Source organism: Phodopus roborovskii, unplaced genomic scaffold, assembly GCF_943737965.1.
Source record: "Phodopus roborovskii unplaced genomic scaffold, PHOROB, whole genome shotgun sequence".
Lineage (NCBI taxonomy): Eukaryota > Metazoa > Chordata > Mammalia > Rodentia > Cricetidae > Phodopus > Phodopus roborovskii.
Window position 1 is genome coordinate 2,716,895 of NW_026126691.1, and position 22,439 is coordinate 2,739,333.

General features: G+C 44.7%; 1 protein-coding gene across 1 annotated transcript in view; it reads right to left on the bottom strand.

The window, feature by feature from the left end:
* Nucleotides 1-11,751, bottom strand: part of Lrmda (leucine rich melanocyte differentiation associated) — a 1,031,836-nt gene extending 1,020,085 nt beyond the window's left edge. Inside the window, exons 1-2 of the mRNA XM_051174746.1 lie at nt 11,635-11,751; nt 4,158-4,258 (exon numbers count right to left, since the gene is read on the bottom strand). Of these exons, the coding sequence (XP_051030703.1) occupies nt 4,158-4,258; nt 11,635-11,664 (131 nt within the window). The 5' untranslated portion in view covers nt 11,665-11,751. The remainder of the gene's footprint in view (nt 1-4,157; nt 4,259-11,634) is intronic.
* Between the last annotated feature and the right edge of the window lie 10,688 nt (nt 11,752-22,439).

Sequence of the window (22,439 nt, forward strand, 5' to 3'; positions counted from 1 at the left end):
CAACCAGAGAGAGAAATTAAGCAAGAAAAAAAAACAATGAGAATCTAAATCAAAATACTTGAAGGAAAATTGTCTCCACTTGCACACAATATGATCACACACATAAAAGCCACAAAGATTCTATCAAAACCAATTCAGGCAAGTTTCCAATATAAAATTAACATGTAAAAGTCAGTTTCATTTCTATACACTAACAACAATCCAGAGCAGACAACCCCATTTACAATTTAACTGAAAGAAAAAATAAAACACTTAGTGATAAATTTAATTAAAGAAGTGAAAGATCTACTCAACGAACTATAAAACACTGAAAGAAACTAAAGACAATACAAATAAATGGACATACAGTCTGGGTTTTCTACAACTTAATATGTTGTTAAAGGAACTTTACACTTAGAATGAGTGTCAGATTCAATACAACCCCTACCAAAATCCCAACATTTTTCACGAAATCCAGATGTCCACAAAAGATCCCAAATAGTCACATGATCTTGAGCAAAGGGAAGAAAAGCTGAGACAACAAGCTACCTAATTTCAAAATACACTGCAAAGATACAGTTACCAAAGCAATTCAGTACTAGCATGAGACAAAGACAGTGGAGTACAATACAGTACCCAGACTCAAATCCTTCCACTCAAGGTTAACACTTTCAATAAAGGCACCAAGACCACACCAGGAGACAAGATGGTCTCCTCAACATAAAGACTTAAACATAACACCTGAAGCCACAAGGCTACCTAAAATAAAACACAGAGCAATTATTTTCTTTTTTAATTTTTTCTACTTTTTTTAAATTTATAATATAATTATATCACTTCCCCTTTGCCTGTCTTCCCTCCAACTCCATGTACCTTAGCTCTCTTACAAATTCATGAACTCTTGTTCTTTAAGAATTACATATGTATGATTGCTTCTAAATACATAAATACAACCTGTTTGCTCTATATAATGTTACTTGTATGTAAGTTTTCAGAGCTGACCATTTGGTATTAGACAATCAGTATGTGTGTGTGTGTGTGTGTGTGTGTGTGTGTGTGTGTGTGTGTGTGTGTGTGTGGTAACTATATTGAACTGTGTATCACGTTGTACACCACAAGTATGTGTAATTTTAGCTGTCAGATGTATCTCAGTATAGCTAGGGCACAAGCATGAAATTCACATTAGTGTCTCCATACAACATCTCTAGATATAGAACTCAGCACAAAAGTTGAGAAATAGCTAAGAGGGAAGGGCAGGAGTGGGAGGCCAAAGGACAGAGATGTGAGAATTCTGTCCCATTCTTTGCATGCCTGTGCTTTGAAATGTTGTGTCATGTATAGGTTTTAACTACTAAAAATTAAATGAATAGAACCCCTTTCCCCAAAACAAATGGTGGTCCAACACACCAATTGCAGCTGATCTTGCTACCTTGGGACATACAAATGTTTCATTGTACACACACACACACACACACACACACACACACACACACACACACGTATGCATACACATACACACTGTCAATAATAATACTGTATTTGGTTTTGGAGAAAAGAGGTGTCCAGAATAGAGCCAAAAAGTTTGCCAAAAAAGCACAATTGTAGGCAACAAAGCTAAGAGATGTCAGAACAGGGGGCCATGGGGCAATCAACTAGGAAATATGGTTCTATAACCCACATGGACATGGTAGGGGCAGGAGTGTGTCCATAGAGAAACTTCTATGAATAAAGGGTACTTAATATAATACTACTACATTTGGGTTTTTTAATGTTTTGGAGTTCTTTCATTTTGTTTTGTGTTTTGAGACAGGGTATCACTATGCAGCTCAGGGTAACCCTGAATTTACTCTGTAGTCCAGGCAGACCTCAAACCTGCAATTCTCCTGCCTCAGCATCCCAAGTACTAGAATTATTACAGATTCAGGCCTCCATGCCCAGCCTCATTTAGGTACTTTGTGGGTTTTAGATTTTTTAATTAATTTTATTAATTCTTGGAGAATTTCATACATACAACATATGATGTATTTTGATCATACTCACTCCTACTCCCCATTACTTCTGGATACACCTCCAAACTCCTATTCTTCCCACATCTACCTTCGCCAGCTGAACCCGGAGCTGCCCAATTCATCTAGACTAGCTGGCCAGCAAGCCCCAGGAATCTCCTGCCTCTGCCTCCCCAGGGCTGGGATGCCAGGTACACACTGCCACTCCTGGCTTTTTACCCCAATTCAGAAAATCAAAGTCAGACCCTCATGCTTGCAAAGCAAGCAGCCTTCTGAGGGAGGCATCCCACCAGCACTGACCCCTGGAACCCAGCACACTTAGGTCTTCCTGTCATACACCCACACCCTTTAAATGTGAGCTGACAGCCTCCTCTTCCTCTCTCTGTATTCTCCTGCTCTCTTAGTCTTACTGTTTAAAGAAAGGGTAGTTTATTAACTAAAACATCTTAGATTTTATGTGACTAAAGGCAAGTTAGACTAGTATGTAACTAAGCTCGAGAGAAATGATGCCACCCACTTCATATACACCCCCAGTCTGGTAAGTAATGAGGGTCAAAGGTGATTTAACCCAAGATGCCCAATTCATGTGCTGACGTTTCTCTGCCCTATGGTCTGTAACTCTGCCCAATTTAACCAACTCTTGAACAGACACTGTCCACAAGTCTTTGGCCTCATCCTTCCTACCTGCATCCCAGCCCCCAACTCAACCCCAACCAGCACAGAGCTCACACAGAGTACAACACAGACAACAGCAGGGTTCTGAGCAGCTAACAGGCCTCTGCCAAGTAAATACCACAGAAAATCCCCTCCTCTTCTCAAAGGAAACTGCCTGTCCTTAATACTCTCACTGCCCACTGACACCCTCCTTCACTGGGCCCAAGCCTCTTTGAACCCACCTCTGTGTTTCCACCAGACATTCACTGGCAACTACAGCCCCCCGCCCCCAGCCCCAAGCCATAAGGCAAGACTCAGGACATTGTGGAAGAACATGATCTCTTGCCTGAGCTATGAAAGGTTGAATGTCTTAGAGCCAGTTCACTCCAGGTTGCCTACCCTGTCCTCCCTCTGACACTGGGACCACAAAGCACCCTGGAGTTGTCTAGAGGCAGCAATGGTGTTTAAACACCTTTTGTACTAACATTGCAATAGTTTCCACAGGGAGCAGATACACAGGGGCACGTCACCTTCAAGACACCCTTTCGTGCCATGCAGCTCAGTGTAGACCGTTCTGTTTCCCAGGCATTCACTAGGTGATGGCACTGGCTTAACTGAAGCTACCATTCACCACTACTTACTGAGAGCCAGTTCCCTGGGTGCTATTCATCTTCCCCCAAATTCCTCATCCCAAAGTCTCCCCACTCAGAGTTCAGAAAACTCAAAGACTCTAAGGCCTAAAAACAGGTACATATCTGGGTTTCAGAATGGTGCTCACGTCCCAAGCAGAGAGCAGGATAACACTCAAGAACATCACTTAGAGAACAGCCTAACTGCAACCAACTCAGGAGCAAAGCTGCCTTCCTGACCCCTGTCCACCTCTCCCACCAACACTTACAAGGACCACAACTTTTGTCTACCAAGCCCACATACCAGCATAACTCATAGGAAGAAAGGAAATGGCTACCTGTTGCCATACAACATCACACTTAACCTTTGGCCAAGACAAGAAGAGTTGCTAGAAATTCCCTCCCCTCGAAACCACTCCAATGGTGGTCCTTTGAGAGAGAACATCCTCATGAATATTAAAAACATCAAAAGTGAAACACCACACACACACACATAAAATCTGTGATTTGATACATTCTGTGAGAGACAGTCATTCTTAAAAAGCCAAGCTAAACACCCCTGAAACACTCATGGCACCATCTTATTCTGTCCCCAAAAGGATTCAGACTTATGTACAAAGATGTCCACGGGAAAGGAAAAGAACAAAGTGAGAAGGGGAAGTCCCTCCCACAGTCATGAGGTGGACGATGCTCATAAACGCTGACCGTCTTAGCTGCACTTGCTAGAAGACTAGCCAACAAGTCATCTGAAGAGGCACCAGACTGCAGGATGTGGTTCCATGTTTCTCCAGACCCTGCACAGAGCTGGGAGCCTTGCATCTGCCAGCTCAAGGTCCTGGAGGGACCTGAGTGGCCCAGGCCTGATCTACATCTCTCGAAGGTTACATACCTCAACAGGTTGAAGCTCAGATCAAGCCTCTTTGCAAAATGTCCACAGTCCCTGCCGAGCTGCTCTGGGATTTCTCTGCAGTCTTGGCCTACATAAGATACCTGTATAATAAATGGAACAGAAATAGAAATTACCCAGCTACTCACAACCCAGAGCCACTGATCTCACAATTGCTTCTGCAACTTTAAAGGCTGGCACCTCAAAACAAAAAGGCTACCCTGTGCCTATCCCCCTCAAGTTTTTAGGGACTCTGCCTACAGCTTCCCTTACCTGGCATAGTTAGCTTGATGCAGACATATTGTGGCATGATAGAAATTAGATTAAAATTGGCTAAGATGCAGAAGCCCAAAAGAAACCCGATGTCAAGAGCATGTGGAGATAACCACAGCCATCAGCCATCGGCCATTAGCCATCCACCCTGGCCTTTGTGACAGTTGCTCATCTAGTTCTCCTTTTCCCTCTCCCAATCACACCGTAACACACTTGTCCTCACAGCAGACAAGGCAGAGCTACCAAGCAAGCCTTAAAGTTTTCTCCAACTTCAGAAGCAATCCCTGAAGTCACAATGTGAAGTGTCCCACTTTCTGACACTGCCACAAAATCTAATTGGTAGCACTCATGCTCAACTGTACACTCCAGTTATAAAAAAAAAATTCAAAATCACAATTAAAGTAAGCTCATGATTTTGTGTTGGCTTCCATTCACAGTTACCAGTGGTAACATGCAGCCCTCAGGCCACAGGTTGGACACCTATACCCTTGGAACTCCCAAGGTGCTAAAACAATCAGGACTCAGCAAGAAAATCTCCCCAGATCATCAATCCCAAATCCCATCCTATTACCAATGTGTGTAAAATGCCCACCATCCTCTCAACCAAGCTGGTGCAGGGGAAGGATGGAATATGGCCAGTTTCTGGGGTTCTTACATGAGGAAGCCATTTGTTTGTTTAATGCATGGGGGTGTTTTGCCTACATTTATGTATATGTACCACATACATGCCTAGAGCCCAAGGAGGCCAGGAGAGTGTATTCGTACCTGTAACAGGAGTTATAGATGGCCATCAACCTCCATGTGGATGCCAAGAAATGAACCCCAATCTTCTGCAAGAGCAGCACTCACTCTTTACTGCCATTACTCTCTCCACCTTCCTTTACATACAATTATATTTTGATCATATTCTCCCAAACCCTCCCAGATACAGCCCCAAGCTCCCACCTCCTCAGAGCTTCATGTTTTGATTTAAACTTATGTTGAACATATACTCCCATGATGCGAGATGTCATTCTGTATATGTTTCTCATACTGGTTAATGAATAAAGCACTGTTGGCCAATAGGAAAGGAAGATAGGAGGGACTAGGAGACAAGGAGGAAATAGGAAGTAGTAAAAGAGTCAGGATGGAGAGCCTGGAGAGAACAGAACCGCCATTCCTCTGCTCTGGGTAAGACCACGTGGAAATACATAGAAATGGGTTAATAATTAAGATAGAGCTAGCCGATAAGAAACTAGTAACTGGCCAACAGGATTATATCAAATACAGAGTCTCTGTGTGCTAATTGGGGCTGGCGTGGCGGCGGGACCAGACCGGCAGTGGGAGGAAAAACCAAACTCCTTACAAATGGACCCATGGGTCAGCCAGCCAAGGTTTTACAGCTCTTCAGAACACTGCACGGGACAAGACCAGCGGCAGCAGGCGGAAAAACAGTACACTTTACACTCCCATGTGTGGAACAACACACTGGAGCATGGATGACCTACCAGGGGTTACATCTTAAAGAAAGCTGACTCTTCCTCCTCCCCCCAGAAGCCATCAACTATCCACAGTTCCTCAGTAGAGGATGTTGGCTCCTCGGCTCCTCTTCCATGATGGGATGCTGAATGATTTGGTTTTGTCCAGATACTATAAGGGTAATCACAGCTGCTATAATGAGTACAGTGATTCTGTCATATCCAGACAACACTGTTTCACTCCAGTCCTCCCTAATCCCACTTATCTCACTGTTTTTGTTTCATTTTGCTTTGTTTTTTTTTTTTTTTTTGGGTTTTTTGTTTTTTTTTTGTTTTTTGTTTGTTTGAGACAGGGTTTCTCTGTATTGCTTTGGAGCCTGTCCTGGAACTCACTCTGTAGACCAGGCTGGCCTGGAACTCATAGAGATCCACCTGCATCTGCCTCCAGAGTGCTGGGATTAAAGGCGTGTGTCACCAATGCCCAGCTTAATCTCACTTTCTTGATGGTCCCTGGTATCGAGGGGAGGGAAGAGAATGTGATATAGATGTCCCATTTTAGTCCTCCAATGACACTTACTCTCTGTACTTTGAACAGCTATGGGTTTCTTCATTAACCACCTTCAACTACACAAAGAAACTTCTCTGACATCTGAGAGCTACCCTAATCTATGGGTACAGAGATATGAATTCAGATGGTCACTTGATATTATATTCATTTAGCAGAATAATAGTAGTAGGTTCATCCCTAGAGTTCTCACCAACCTTGGGTTCTTGGCCAGATTTACAGGACAAAGCATGAGTTTCCTCCTATGGGACAGGTTTTAAGTCCACTGATTGGCTACCCCCATAACATTCATGTCAGGGACAAGGAATGTAGACACAAAAGGACCTTAAGAACATTCAAGTTAGAACATACCACCACAAGAAGGCATTGTGTCTGACAGATTACTCTATTTAGACTAAGTTTAGGCACAAAAATTTGAGCTTTTAACTTTCCTACCATGTACATTTTAGGAAGGAACATCATTACCAGGCAAAGGAAAGTTTATCAAGTTAGGACTGGGATGTGGTTAAGTCGGAAGGATGCTTGCCTGGTATGCATGGGTCCAGTCACTGTCATTACATAAACTGAGCATGGTGGTGCATGTCTGTAATCCCAGCACCTGGCAGAAGCAAGATATTGGAAGTTCAAGATCATCTTCAGCTACATAGTAAATTTGAGGCTAGCCTGGGCTACCTGGGTTCCTGTCTTAGAAAGGAAAAGGGAAGAGAGATGGAGAAAGAGAAAGGAAGTTAAAAGGAAAGGACAGGGAGAGAGAAGAAAGGGAGAGGGAAGAGAAGAGGGAATAGGAGAGAAGAGAAGAAGAAGGGAGAAAATATATATAGTCAAAGAGCCCTCCAAATAGAAACCAGAGAAAGATGTGAGAATGTGTGAGCAGATACCCACCCTAGTTACATACTTAGTCCCTGTGAACAGAGCTATAGGAGGCCAAAGCACAAGTGCCCACAAGTATCTGTTTACCATCAGGACAGTTGCTTCTGGGCCCTTTCTGAATGTGTTAAGTTTGCTACTTGCCAGACTGAGGGCAGATTATCCAGGGTCCCCATCTATGACTAGGTTTGCAATCACCAGAGCTCTGCCCAGTGTACATAGTTCTGGGTCTATCTGTGAACACCAGTGTTGAGATCTACTAGCTATTTCCTTGGATAAGTCACAATGTTCTGGGACCTGTTTCCTCATTTGTTTTCTTCATTTAGAGAGTTGTATGTAGCCCAGGCTGGCCTGGAATTTACTATATAGCCAAGGATGACCTTCAGCCTCTGCTCCTCCTGCATGGTTTATGCTGGAGACCAAACCCAGGGCCTTGTAGATGCTAGACAGGCAGGCATTCTACCAGCTGTGTGACCCTCAACCCCTGCTTCCTCTTTTTTAAACTTATCAAGTACTGTCACCAACTACCACCAAAAGCAGTTATGATAGCACAATCACATTGTGCCCAGCATCTTTTGCATCCTCACAAAACAGCCTTTAGAATCAGGCAGTATAATCACCATTGTACTTGTGTAACAGGAACCAAACAACATATAAAAGGCACTGTCTCTGTTGTGGAGAGGTCTCCCAATCAATAGCTGTTGTTTTGAGCCAATATTCCCATGGAGAGAATTGGTTATTTTCATTATCTCTTGAGCCTAAGATTTCAATGCCCAAATCTCAAGTTTGCATTTATGTCTGTAATTGCATCCATGCCACATTGTAGCTGTCATACATTAATATAAAAAGGGGAAATGCAATGTTGAATATAAATGAAGCATTCAAGCCAAGAGAAGCCAAATAAGGTCAGACCATGATGAATAAAAAGATTTTACAGAGAAAAATGATGGGATGGTACCAACTGTCCCACTTGCATGTCAGCCACTGGCCCATGGTGGCCCCAGAAGCAGCAATTTAGCATCAAACAAATGTCACCAGCCAGTGCTATAAATTATTTTCATTTTTACTGAAATCTTTCCCTTGTACTGAAATCATCCCTTTATTTAGGATGTATGTTCTCTACTGAAAAAGTTGCATCCAATTTTATATGTGAATATTGCAATTACATTATAATTAAAATGATAGTCAACCCCTTGAGCTTCTAGTCCCTCTCCCCCTTCAAGAGCAATCAGGATGGGGTGGCTCAACAGTTAAGAGTACTTGATGCTCTTCCAGAGGACCCAGGTTCTGTTCCCAGCATTCATATCTGGCAACTCACAACTACCTGTAATCTAGCTCCAGGAAATGTCTTAATCTGATTTATATCAGATTATAGTGCTAAAAAAACACTAACCAAAAGCAACTCATGGAGAAAAGGGTTTATTTGGATTGCATATTCCAGATCACAGTCCACTGAGGAAAGGCAAAGCAAGAACTCCTTGGAAGAATTCAATAAGAGACCGAAGCAGAGACCAAGGAGGAACTCCGGTTATTCATTTATACTCCATGGCTTGCCAACCGGCCAGTCTAATAGGGACATTTTCTCAATTGAGGTTCTCAGATGACTCTAGCTTGTGTCAAGTTGAAAAAAAAAAAACCTAACCAACACAATACATAATGCACTCTTCTGGCTTTCTTGGGCACCCACAGACACACAAATGCAGACAAGTAAAAGAAGAATCTAGGGCTGGAAATGTAGCTCAGTGGCAGCATGCTTGCCTAGCATGCAGAAGTGCTGGGTTAGAGCCCCAGCACTCCCTCCCCCCAAAAAAAGAATTAATTAATTAATTAAAAGATCTGCCTGAGAACAGAAAGTTTACTAGAGTGCTAACTGGCAAGAGGCACAGATGTTAAAAGAAACATCTTCTAATGTTCTATAATACACTGTAGCAATGGGTGATAACCACTATACACTGTGTGTTTCAAAACAGCCAGCAGAAAGGACTAAAAGTCCCTAGGACAAGCAACTAAATGGTTAAGTATTTACTATAATAGATATACCAATCTCACTCTTCTGATCATTACACACTATATCGATGTATTGAAACATCATACTGCACCCTGTTAAACAGGTTTAAGAAGAAATTGTCACAATCATGCACATTCAAGGTGCTGTGCCTCGTAGTGGGTGCTGTTAGAAATTGTGTGGAGCAGATGCTAACAAATACTCCAGCCCCAGGGTCAGGCACACTATTCCAAATGTTGTATGGAAGGAGACAATAACTCCCCAGGATAACCCTGGGCCTTCCTAGCCCCTCCCTGCAGTATTGATCTTGAAATACTGGGCAAGGTTCAAAACTCTCACCCACAAGTCAGCAGATGCCCAGAGCCCTGTGCAGCAGGCTCCGTTAGGGGTGCAGGAAATGTCAAGTCTTGAGAAGAAGAACAAGATAAGAAAAAGGAAGTCTGGGGAAGTTTCAACTTCACTGTCAAGTCCTCCAGGAACTTGGAAGAAACTACACACAGAGAATGCTGGGACTGGAAATGCAGAGATCACGCTGACTGCAGTTAGCAGGCTCACTCCTGAACTCTAAACTTGTGCCTGTCTGAGGCTCCAGGCAGAGCCAGCCAGCAATCCTAAGAGACAAAACTGTCAATAGAGGCAGCAAAGAGCCCATGACTCAGCTCATCTCCATCAACAAGTGAAGGGTGCCTGGTATACAGTATTCACTCAATAAATGCATTCAGTTGAGGAAGGTGCCAGACTCCTGGGAAAACAAACAGAGTGGTTTAGTTTGGTGGGGTGCATGCAATTGGCATTCTTCATTTTCAATGTGTAAAATCCTTAGGCCTCTAGGGAAAAACCATTCCTTATCCCTGATACTACCTAAGGAAGAACTTTCAAAACGCACAACTGTTTCCCTCGGGTGGAGGAAGAAGTTTGCAAAGAGAAAACTGCTTCATGAGAGAGGAGAAAGCAAAAGAGAAACCGTCATTTTTCAGTACACACAGGGCCCCTGCTCAGCTGTCCTGATGGAGTTGGCTCCAAACACTGGAGCCAAACACCCACCTGCATGGCTGAAAGCAGGTGAGGCTAGCCATGTAGCATTCAGTGTTGTCATGCCTTAGTGATACCTCTCCAAGAAACCACACACCAATTAAAACTATAAAGGACCCTGGGCCTCCACCAGCCTTGAAAAAGAAGATCACTCTGGCGGCAGAACCAGCCAGAGGACACATTGTGGCTTTCATTGTGACTTTGGTGACCCTGTGCACATTGCTATCATGGGCCCCCTTCCTCTGTGGAAATTATCAGTCCATTTGTTTTACAGTAATTTTGTCCTGGTATCGTTGCCTATTAAAACATTTTCTTGCACACCAGAAATTCTTTTCAAACATGGATTGTGGGGTGGGGGGATGGGAGGGGAGGGTGGTTAGAGTGCATGTGAGAGGGTAAAAGGGAGGGAGGGAGGGAAGAAGGGAGGGAGGGAGGGAAGAAGGGAGGGAGGGAGGGAAGAAGGGAGGGAGGGAGGGAAGAAGGGAGGGAGGGAGGGAGAGGGAACTGGGATGGACATATAAAATAATAAATTAAATTAAAAAATGCTTTGACTCCAAAATTTAAGTTCAAGGACAAGTTACTGGGGAAAAGGATTTCTATTTTTGTTTCCACAGAAAATGAAAAGATGTGGATTCCTTCCAGACTAATGTGGTTTGATCAAACCAGACCACCTGAAACAGAGTACCAGGTGATCCTACATTCAAAACAGCTGGACAAAGCAGCCTTACAGACTACAGCCAGGATTTCTGCATCATCTTAGAATCCCCATGACAGCGCCCCTTACCAGCAGGAAGTAGTTTGGAAAAAACGATGCCCAAATTCCCAAATATTGTCTATAAATGTTTGTTTTCATTTAAATGGATTTGGTTATATTAAATAAATAAATAAATAAATAAATAAATAAATAAATAAAAAACACAGATTGTGAAAGAAGAAACTGAAACACTTTTGGTGGACCCTGAAAAATACCACCCACCAGTATGAGTCTCATGGAGAACTTAGTTCCAAGTTTTGACCAGTGTGACTCTAGAGACAGAGGAAGGCAGGGCTTGAGCTGCTTACACTGTCACAGGGAGTGTGCCTGGATCAAAAGAAGAGTCTGACCTTCAACCTAGAGCAAGTGTGGGCACTTGGCACTCATCACCTGCACACACCACTTCCCAGGAAAGAAGCACTCATGTTAAGCCTTGGAGACCAGGGCTCCCCTCCTGCCCCCACGCTTTTCCTCCCAACCCCAACTGGGCCCCGGGGAATGGATGGGGCTGGATCTGACCGACTTACTTGAGTTCCACTGACCACGAACCCAGCCATGCTGGCGGGGACAGGCTGCACTGTGCAGGCGGGCTGCGCAGTTCCGCACTGGGCGGTCAGCTGACCGGGAAGCCCTAGGCGCCTGCCGCCACCGAGAACTGTGCGCGGCTGCGCTGCAGCCTCTTGCTTGACTCAACCCCAGTGCACGTGAACCTTGGAGACCCACAGGGCAGCTCGCAACAGGTGGCCCGCTGCGCTACATCTAACGTAGGAACACACACACACACACACACACACACACACACACACACACACACACACACACACACACACTTCTGCGACTACTACTATCCCCTGCCTGGTTCCTCCCCGGTCCCTGCGCCCCAAGAAGTGCCCCTCTAGAACCGAACGCCCAGAACTTTCAGAACTTTATTGCATTCATCAGACTCAGGCTTCAGGGTGAAGGGGGTCTCCATCATGAGTGAGCCATCCAGAGCTGTTAGTTCCGGCTCAGAACTGGGCCTTCCCAGAATTTCACAACCTCGGTTACATAACTGTCCTCAATTGCTGGAAGGAGGGGCCTCTTCATCCAAAGTCCCCTCCACAGCTTTGGTAGGGAAAGTGGTAGGGGCTTCTGGTAGGATGGAGTTTGCATTTGCAAGATGAAAGCAAAGGAAAGTTGAATTTCCCCTTTAAAAGTGCGATCAGATCAAACAAACACCTACTCTTTCCATATGCCCTGGCCATGCACCCACCCCCAAGCCTTTGATAGTAAGAAGAGGCAGGAAAAGACACTTGTAAGAACCAGAGCTATTGATTCTTACTCTGTGTGTGGTTGCCCTCAGTGCTCACACACTGGCCTCCTACCCCCTCCTTCTCCCTCCAGGAGAAGTGGCTATCCTGTAGGGGAAAGGAGCCAGCCAAAGAAACACACCCTGAGCAGAACCAAAGAAACACACTTTGGCCCTGAAACCAGAACCAAAGCAGAACCAAAGAAACACACTTTGTCCCTAGAATCAGAGCCAGTGAAATATGCCCTAGCCCTAAAATTAGAGCCAAAAGGCTAAAAGGGGCCAGTAAAAGAAACACACTTTGGCCCTGAAACTAGCGCCAAATCTGTCCCCTGACCCCCGAGCAGAAAACCAACCAATCCCTGAGCATGAGATATAGCCAATCTGAGCTCAGGGATTGAAATCTGACCAATTCCCCACCCTGGAAATCTTCTCCCTGAAAAAAATCTGCCCATAAGAAACCCTATATAAAAATCCTGTGCCTGTTCAGTTTATGGGGCTGTCTTACTCCATCTTGGCAGAGATACCCACTCTCTTGGATCCTTCCCGCCCAATAAATCTCTTGTATGAAGTTTGGGTGAGACCTTCCTTAAACAGAAGGCAGAGCTGTTAAATGGAGAAACCTATCCCTGGAGCAGGATTGTAAACTGCTACGCTTACTGCCACCTATGGTGTTCTGTGGCTCCCGAGTGCCAGAATGCCTTTCCATCCAAGTCACAATGCTTACGATAGCCACCCCCAGGCAGGAAATCCAACACAGGACACTCCTACATTCCTGATTTCCCTCTGGAACCTTCTCCCTGCCTTCTCTTGCCTTCCCACTTCCACCCTCGGGATGCCAGTTCCTTTATATCATAAGGGTCTAGACTGATACTCCTATAGCAAAAGATACATTAACATGTAATCCCAACACTAGGTAAGTGGAAGTTGGAGGCCAGCCTAGGCTACACAGCAAGATCCTGTGCAGCAAGGCCTCCTCCAGGGAGCGAGGCAGGACTCCTCTAGAATTGGAATCTAATGCTTCCATATAAGGCAGCCCAGAGAATTTCTTTATAACCAGCTCCCACTCAGAAAGATGGCTTCAAGTGCAAAGTCTAGGGCATAAGTCTTGCTCTGGGGGGAGAGGGGTTCTGATTTCTAGGACAGGCCTTAGGGCAGAGGAATCGTGGTTCCTATGACTCATTTCTAGAGAGAAAAGGGGCTGGAGATAGAAGGGCAGGAAGATACTGCTTCTGGGGCTGCTCTGAGGCCTTCCCTTCTCCATTTTTCAAATTATTATTATATTGTAAGTGCATGTACGTATGTGCACACACATGCATTCACCCATTATAACATACATGTTCACACATAAAGAGGTTGGAGGACAGCTTTCAGAAGTTGGTTCTCTCCTTCTATCATATGGGTCCAGGAGAACTAACTCAGGTCATCAGGCTTGGAAATAGTGGAAACAGGCATCTTTACCAGCTGAACTACCTCCCTGCCCCACCTCTTCTCTTCTAGTTCAAAATGCTCAGCCTGCCAAGCCCGGTACTGTGGAGTATCACTTTCTGAGCCCTGATGTGTCCCTGACGTGGATGGCAACATCATTCAACTAGATAAGGAAAGACTGAGTCCTGGCCTCACTCTCAGGACAGGTACACATCTCAGCAGACCTACAGATAATTATGGGTGCCACCGCTATACCAGAGAATGGTCACAGGGCTTTGGTTGCCATTGTCCCCTATGTCTAGACGACACTTAAAAGCCACTAGCTATGCCACTGACGATGACAGCTATGGTTATGGTCAAGCATTTTGTTTTGTCCAGACAGCCCTGTTTCTAACACATCGATAGGCAGGCAGCCTGCTGACCTCTGAAGGCTGGCCTGCCTGTCCTCCTCCGTCATATGCGTCCCATAGGAAGAGGGGCCATAGCCAAGCAGAGTGGTGAAAATGCAGCCAGACTGTATTTACATTAGAAGGTTCCTGGAAATGCTGCAACTCCCAGGTAAAACCAGAACTACTTTCCAGAGAGAAGGGGATGAAAGGGAACCTCCCAAGGCCTGGTGCCCTGAGGACAACTCCCTCTCCTTTCCCCAGTGCAGGGTCCATTGTCCACATTAGTCTGCCTTCCCTGCCTGGCAGGGGAGAAATGGCTCAGTGCCCTGGCAGTCATGACACTGTGTCCTCCCCTGCCATCTCTCATTTCAACTTGCCTAGAAGGACCTTAAGCAGAAGGTGACTCATAGATGTCTGTGCACAAACAAGGACCCCTGTCGTGTCCCCTCCTCCACATGCAGCTGCATCTTCTGAGCCAAGACTATTATGCAGACACTGTCAACCACTAACACCAAAGTGGACAAAGCCTGTTCCCTTCATACAGTGTCTCCTTGCTGTTCCCTCCTCCACAGAATCTCAGGGGGTCATTGCAAAACACCAAATCTTCCAGATGCCTCCCAGTCAATCCCTAATAGTCCAAGACATAATGATCTTCAATATCTCTTACAGGGCTGGGGGTATTGGTAAAGAACTTGCTTGACTCAATCTCTAGCACCACAAAATGAAGGGAGGGGGAAGGAGGGGATAGAGGGAGGCCCTGGTACATATGTGTTACACACAAAATAAATAAATAAAATATCATAAAAGGGGTTTTTTGGGAAATATCTCTTTCCTACTGTCCCATCATTTCCTACCCTCTGCCTGGACTTACAATTTTTAGTTTTCCCTGCCTGGAAATGCCTCCCCATTGGCTCCCCTCGCCATGCAGTTGTCAGTATGTGCAGAGATCATGGGGAGATTGTGAAACAAGCCAGGAGAGCTCCATCTGAGGGAGACTTTAGTATGTTCTTGATCAGAGTGATTGTCTTAGACTATTCCAGCTGCTATAACCAAGCACTGTCAACTAGACAGCAAATTAACAACTGGGCAGTTACTCCTCCTAGTTCTGAAGATGGAGAAGTCTGAGGCAGAGTTCCAGCAGGTTCTGTGTGTGCCAAGAGTCCACTTGCTGGTTCATAGACAGATGCAGTTTCCTGTGCCCTGGAAGAGACAAGCTAGCTCTCTGAGGCCTAAGGGCACTAATCCTATCACAAGGGTTCCACTCTCATGACCCTATAACCTCCCAAAGACCCACAACTCCTAATACTCAAAGAGTTGAGGTTTTAACATATGAACTTTAGGAGGATGCAGACATTCAAATGATAATGTTGGGGGTGTGCCTTGATGCAGCTGTCAGAAAGCTCAAGCTGAAACCAGGGGCTTTACCTCACTTCTCTCCATCAGGGTCTGGAGGTTGGTTCTGAAGAATGGAAGGACAATGGGAGAGAAGAAGGAACAAGAGAAAAAGATCCTATCTTCCTGGACCAAAGGACACAGAAAGGGGAGGAGAACATCCTTCTGTTTCCCTCTGATTGAACAAAGAGACATTAGGTGAAGTGATCCTCCTTTTTTGCAAGGGGGGAGGATAAACACCAGTTTGGGGTCTACACCAGAGGTCGACAGAAAAATCCTTTTGGAACTGAAGGAGAAGGGAGACATGCCCTGCTGAGGCTTCTTGGTGAATCAATTCCACCCCTTCCCCTGGACAAGAAGGAAATCATGGAAGACTCCTCTTGCTTGGGGTTCCTCTTGATTCTCATCACCCTGTTCTGTAATGAGAGTCACAGGCTTCCCATCTCCTGCTTCGTTTCACTCCCCAGCCTCACTGGAGACATCCTAGCTACATACAACCTTCAGGAAAAATGATCCAGTTTGCCCAGGGACATCTGCAATCCTCTATCAATAAGAGATGCCATTACTGTGGTTGTGTTTTCTGAACCCCCAAGAAGGTACATAGCCCAAAAAGTGTGAATGTTCTCATGAGTCCCACAACACAGTAAGTCCAAATCGAACATGGCCTGGACCTCTGAGCCTGTGGCTCTGGCACCCTAATGGGGCCCATGGGGTTAAGGGTCGGCACACAAAGGGTGCTTTCCTGGCCACCCTGGAGGAGGGGCAGCATTGTATTCCCACTGTCACCCTTGTTGTTATTCCTTGGCAGAAGAGGTCCATCCCCTTGGAGTTCTTCCTCCATTGCCTTCCTGGGGACACAAAGGAAGATCCTGTTTATTTCCAGTCAAGGGAGTTGATGTTGGGGTCAGCCAGGACCAGCCAAACAGGAACTGATTCCTTAAATCTTCAGATTGCAGCTCAGTGGCAGACAGTAGGACAGGGCCAGTTCTGAAGCTGTGTCCAGCCTGGCCGCCTTGCTCTCAAGGCAATGGGGGCAGCTGTTCATCATGCCCCAGCCTCTGCTTCAAGCTTTCTACACTCAAATTTCAGCTTTGAAAAACAACAACAACAACTAGACATGTGCATATAAAATGTTCCTTGATACTGTATCTGTCACCTTCAGGCCTAGGGGATAAGGGGATAAGGGGGAATGCAAGAGAGAGTAGGGTGTTTGTTTGCATTGCCTTTTCTAAGCTTGTGAGGCTACAGCAGAAGACAGAAGGTTATAGATGCTCCCAAACAGTTCTAGTGTCCCTCAGTAAGAACGAGTATCTTTTAAATGTATATGGTGTTCCATCAGAGTATCTAGCTTGGTGCCACCTTCTGCAAATGCTAGTTCATTATTATTTTCTGTTATATTCACTATGCTTCTCCTTCGAGACTGTACTCACCTTCTCTTTAGATTTTAATGGGTTTGGGTTTCTGTTGTTGAGGTTACCATTCGTGTGTGTGTGTGTGTGTGTGTGTGTGTGTGTGTGTAGGATATGTACATATATGGATGTGCACATATGTACATGCATGTATTGGGCACAGACTGACATTCGGTGCCCTCTTCAGATGTCTTGTGTTTTGAGACAGGATTTCCAACTGAATCTGGAGTACATTAAGACTAAGCTAGGCTGGCTGGCCAGTGAGCTCCAAGGATCCATATACTTGGGTGCCCCTTGTGTCAGCACTGGGCATATAGACCCATGGGCTGACTAGACTGGCTTTTATGTGTCTTAGTTAGGGTTTCTATTACTGTGACAAAACACCATGACCAAAGAGCAAGTTGTGGAGAAAAGGGTTTATTAGGCTTATACTTCAGCATTGCTGTCCATCACTGAAGGAAGTCAGGACAGGAACTCAAAACAGGACAGGACCCCAGAAGCAGGAGCTGATGCAGAGGGAAGCTGCTTACTGGCTTGCTTCCCCTGACCCACTTAGCCTACCTTTTTATCGAACCCAAGATCAATAGCCCAGGAATGGAACCACCTACCGTGGCTGGGCCCTCCCTCAATAATCACTAAATAAGAAAGTGCCTTACAGCTGGATCTCATGGAGACATTTCCTCAACCAAGGCTCCTTCCTCTCTGATGACTCTAGCTTGTGTCAAGATGACACATAAAACAGCCAGTATAATGTGGGTGCTGGGAAACCAAACTCAGGTCTTCAGCTTCCTCAGCAGGCAATTTACCCACTGAACTGTCTCCTGGGCCTTGGTTCATAGGAAGTTTTGTGGGAGCCAGACTTAATACATGTCTATAATTTGGCACTCCGAGACTGTAGCGGCAGGGAGGTCACAAAGGTTATCCAGGGCTACATAGTAAGACCCCCTTCACAAAACCTGCAACTGTTAGGTAGTTTTTTCCTATGTAAATGCAAACAGCAGGGAGAAGGAAAGGGAGTTTGGGGAAGGTGAGGTTAAAAGGAGTTTCTTTTGCCCTTCTCCTATGAAATTTGTGGCAATGGACATACTACTTTTGCAGTTAAAAGTAAGGAAAAAGCTGAACATGGTGGCACATGCATTTAATCTCCGTTCTAGGGAAGTAAAGGGAGGCAGATCTCTGTGAGTTTGAGACTGGCCTAGTCCACATAGTAAGTTTTGAGCTATCCAGGGCTACATAGTCACACACACACACACACACACACACACACACACACACACACACACGTCTCAAAATAAAATATGAAAAAACAAGAAACACAGAGAGACTGATGTAGAAGGAGTGAAAAAGGAGGCCTGGCCGCTGATGGCTATCTGCATTTCTTTCAGCTTTGCTTTAAAGGGCCCTGAGGGCAGCAGCACTGAGAATCACACAGCAGGTCTGTTGTCTGGAACTTGCAGGTCACTCCAAGTATCCACTGGTTTAGGAGATGAGTCATCAGTGCCTTGGAAAAAAGAGGCTCATGTTAGACTTTGTCAAGGAAAGGAGAACAAAGACAAGAAAATCCTGCCCAGCTGTCTATTTCCAGTGGGTGCCTTTCCAGGGAGCAGATGTCTTTCCAGAACCCCAACTTGACTTAAAGAGGATCTATGGCTTAGAAATTGAGGGGACTCCTCAGACCTTCAGTTAAATTCATAGAGCTTGGGGGTTAAGTTCAGCCAGCAGTTTCCCCTTCCCCTCCAGTAATTAGGATTTACAAACGTTCAAAACTTGCTGCTTTGGAAATGAGCATTCAACGTGAGAGGCTAAGTCAGGAGGATCACCATGGTTTCAAGGCTAGTCCAGGCTACATAGTGAATTCCAAGCAGGGGAGGGGGGGGTTGAGACCATCCTGGGAAGGAATGTGAAAGGAAAGGAAAAAAATTGGGGAAGGAGGAAGGGGGAGGAGAAAGGGAAGAGGGAGGAGGGGAGGAAGATATAAATCTACTTCAGCTGCTCACTGAGGAAACCAAAGCCTGAAGAATAAAAGAGACTTGCCAGCATAACCAGAAAATGAGCAGGTAATCCCATCATGACCAAGAAACAGGAGTCCTGCATCCCACTGACGACAGGCTGAGGAGGCCGGGAGGAGGACTTAAAGGTGCCATTTCACATCTAATCGCTTCTTGTCACGTTAAAGCCATTTTCCTCACCCACAGCCCCACGCTGATGGATCAGAAATAACATTTTCGAAGTTCTATCTGTAAGGAAATGGCTATTAATGTTCTTCCTCTCCTTTTGAGCTCTGAGGGATACATATTCATTTTCTCTCTACTTATCTTGCCTAGTTGCAAATTGTACTCACTACCCAGAGCTCTGATTTCTCTGCCTCTAAAGAGATGATAGTGAATAAATGTATTCCTGGAAATCAAATATTTGTCCCTGGGATTTATTTTCATAATTATTTACAAAGATTATTTTAGAATATGTAGAGGGCAATAATAAGACTGCACACCCAACAATTCAGGAAGGATTTTCTGATATTAATTCCAAGTCTCCTCCAGACTATGAGCCTGTGGACAGAAGCAACAACCTACCCTCCATAAAGCACCAGCTTAAGAGGTTGAGGTCAATCTATCATTGCAGGGAAGGCATGGTAGCAGGGATGTGAGGCAGCTGGTTTCATTGTGCCATGGTCAGGAAGCACCACAGACTCTCACAAACACACCACAGCACAGACATACATGAAAGGGCAAGGATCACTAGCCTCAAGCCACACTAGCCTCAAGTTCCTGTTTTCTATCTAGAGGCTACACTCTCAACCCTCAGTTCCAGTCTTAAACATACCAAGGTTATCCCTCTGACTGCATTGGCTACTAGCATCCAGTATAGAATGTGGACAAGTTAAAATGACACTATTTAATTAGAACCAAGAGTATTTGTTTATAGTGAGATATTAGAGAGTCAATCAATCTATTCATTCAAAAGAATTTAATAGCCAGACTCAGTGGCAAGTACCTGTGGACCCAGTAATTCATGAAGCTGATGATTTAAGAATAGCAGTTTAAGGCAAGCCTGGGTAGCACTTCAAAAACATATATATTTCTTTTTCATATATATGTATATATACATACACACACATTATATATATGTATATATACATATATATAGATATATATAGATATATATATATCAAACTACATGCCTAACATTAAGTTAAACCCTGGTGATGGACTTCTAGCCTTGCAGAGCTTATTTTTAGTAAATAGTAAGTACAATGTCATGTGATGAGGAGTGTTCTGGAGAATAATAGAGCATGTATGGGACAAAAGCCCCAGAGAGGCATAAAATGAGATGACCAGGAAAGGCCTCATTGAGAAAGAGGGATTGGAGCAAAAACTGCAGAAAGTAAGGGAGAGTCATGTGGACACCTGGAGTGGGGTGTTCTCAACAACAGAAATGGCAGAGGCAAAGGTCCTGAGGCAGTAGGGTCCTGAAGCATTTGGGAGACATCAGAGTGGCTGAAGTGAAAGATAAAACAATGGTAAATGAAGTCACATGGTGGGGTATGCTGGGCTCTGCTGGTGTAGGGCCAGAAACACTAACCTTAGGACTAGGATCTCTGCTTCAGCACATGGGCATGATCTGACTCATTCACATTTTCTGAAGATTGCTTTGGCTGCTCCGCTAACAGTGGCTATGGGAAGAGAACAGAAGCAGGGGGACCAGGCAGCAGGCTATCTCAGGAATCCTGTAGATAGTATATATCACCAGGATACCTTTAAAAAAGATATCAACTGAATTTGCTGATGGCCTGGACAGGAAAAGTAAGAAACACAGGCGTTAAGTGGGACTTCAAGACTTGGGGCTAAGCAACTGGAAGTACAGAACAGTCCCATTAAGATGGGTGAACACTGTTGGGCAGGGAGAGGGGAATCATATTATTATTTCTGGACATGACATATTTGAGAGGACTCTGAGACTTTAAGTCAAAACTGGAAGTTGGAGATTGTCACAGAGCTTGAGAGATGGATCTGGACTAGAGTTAGAATTATGAGCAGACTCAGCTTTATTTGGCATATAAAGCCCAAAAAAGAGGAGCAGGGAAATGGAAAGGCTGGGCCCTAGTGCACACCAGGAGGATTAGGGGGCCCCACAGAGCCTGGGGGGCAACAAAAAAGATTATAAAAGGCCAAACCAAGTTGTGAATTCTAAGTCAATAAAGGACCAAACAAGAGAAGAATCCTTATGTCATGGCCAGTACAGCCATAGGTCAGGGGGATTAGCAGAAGCACTATATGAATGGGGCATTCACAGATGACTAATTATAAGTTACAAGGGAAGGGACATCTTGACAGTGGAAAGATTTCTTAGTTACTACTCCAATCAACAGGCAGCATCTCCAATGGCCTGGCATTGTGGATTCTGGTGTGATCAGATGGGAAGTGTTCACATGCTGTTCCTGCCAAAATGCTTAACCAGAAAAACAAATATAGAATGTAGAATATTTTACAACATATCTGGGATAGGCTGTCCAAAATATGAGTGAGGTACGGATGGGATAGAAGAATCTGGGAGATAAAATGAGCTAAAAAGACAAGACATCAGGCATGGTGGCTCACACCTGTAAAGCCAGCACTCAGGGGGCTGGATCTAGAACAGCATGAGTTGAGGATAGCCTAGGCTACATAGTGAGTTCCATATCAGCCTGGGCTATGAGATCTTGGAGAGAGAAGAAACCAAGTACAACGCCTGATCCATGACTGGACAGTAAAACTGAGAAAAAGCTTTCAAGAGTATTTCAGAGGCAACTGGGAACATTTAAATCTGAACTGTTTGAAGATATGAATGATGATACTGAAATAAGTGATTTTTTTTTTCTTACTTGTGCAAAACATACTATGGTTTTCTAAGAAACTACGCATTGACCTGAAAGATGCAAGATGAAGAAATTAGGGATAAACAACAAAATATATGCAGCTTTGAGATAGTTCAGAGTGGGCAATAGTGGTACATGCCTTTAGTCCTAGCACTTAGGAGGCAGAGGCAGGTGGATCTCTGTGAGTTCGAGGCCAGCCTGCTCTACAGAGTGAGTCTCAGAACAGCCAAGGCTACACAGACAAACCCTGTCTCAAAAACCAAAAACAAAAAAAGTTTACTTCAGAGCAAAAGATGGCAGAGAACATGGCAATGACAACTGATGACTCTGGGCGACGTAGTTATTTCACTATCATATTTGTTATTTTTATTGACTAAGGAAGAAAAAAGGAATGATCAGCTATGTCTTGGACACTCAAGGTCTCAAGGTCAAGAGAAGTCAGGACTGAGAACTAACATAGGGATGAACAACATGGGAGTCACTGTTGGCCTTGACAATATGCAAAAGAGGTTGGCAGGCGCTGAATGGGCCTAGCTTAGAGAACAATGTGGGATCAGGAATGGTGACATTT